We start from the raw sequence: 283 nt of genomic DNA, 5'->3' as shown, positions 1-283 counted from the left end.
CCGGTGGAAATCCATGACGAACCAGGAGAAGCAGCCCTACTACGAGGAGCAAGCCCGCCTGAGCCGGCAGCATCTGGAGAAATACCCCGACTATAAGTACAAGCCCCGACCCAAACGCACCTGCATCGTGGAGGGGAAGCGGCTGCGCGTGGGCGAGTACAAGGCGCTGATGAGGAACCGGCGGCAGGACGCCAGGCAGGGCTACTTGATAGGGTAACGCGCCCCTTCCTCCCCTCCGAGGGGGCTCACCGAGGTGCCCGCGGGGTGGGTGCCCTGGGAGGCA

At 65.4% G+C, this 283-nt stretch overlaps 1 protein-coding gene across 1 annotated transcript in view; it reads left to right on the top strand.

The window, feature by feature from the left end:
- SOX13 (SRY (sex determining region Y)-box 13) overlaps positions 1-217 on the top strand; it is a 5814-nt gene extending 5597 nt beyond the window's left edge. The window contains 1 exon segment of the mRNA XM_009585132.1: positions 1-217. Within this exon segment, the coding sequence (XP_009583427.1) occupies positions 1-217 (217 nt within the window).
- The last annotated feature ends 66 nt before the right edge of the window (positions 218-283 follow it).

Source organism: Fulmarus glacialis, unplaced genomic scaffold (assembly GCF_000690835.1).
Source record: "Fulmarus glacialis isolate BGI_N327 unplaced genomic scaffold, ASM69083v1 scaffold22669, whole genome shotgun sequence".
Lineage (NCBI taxonomy): Eukaryota > Metazoa > Chordata > Aves > Procellariiformes > Procellariidae > Fulmarus > Fulmarus glacialis.
Note: the sequence above shows the minus strand (reverse complement) of the source record. Positions and strands in the feature narration are given on the sequence as shown.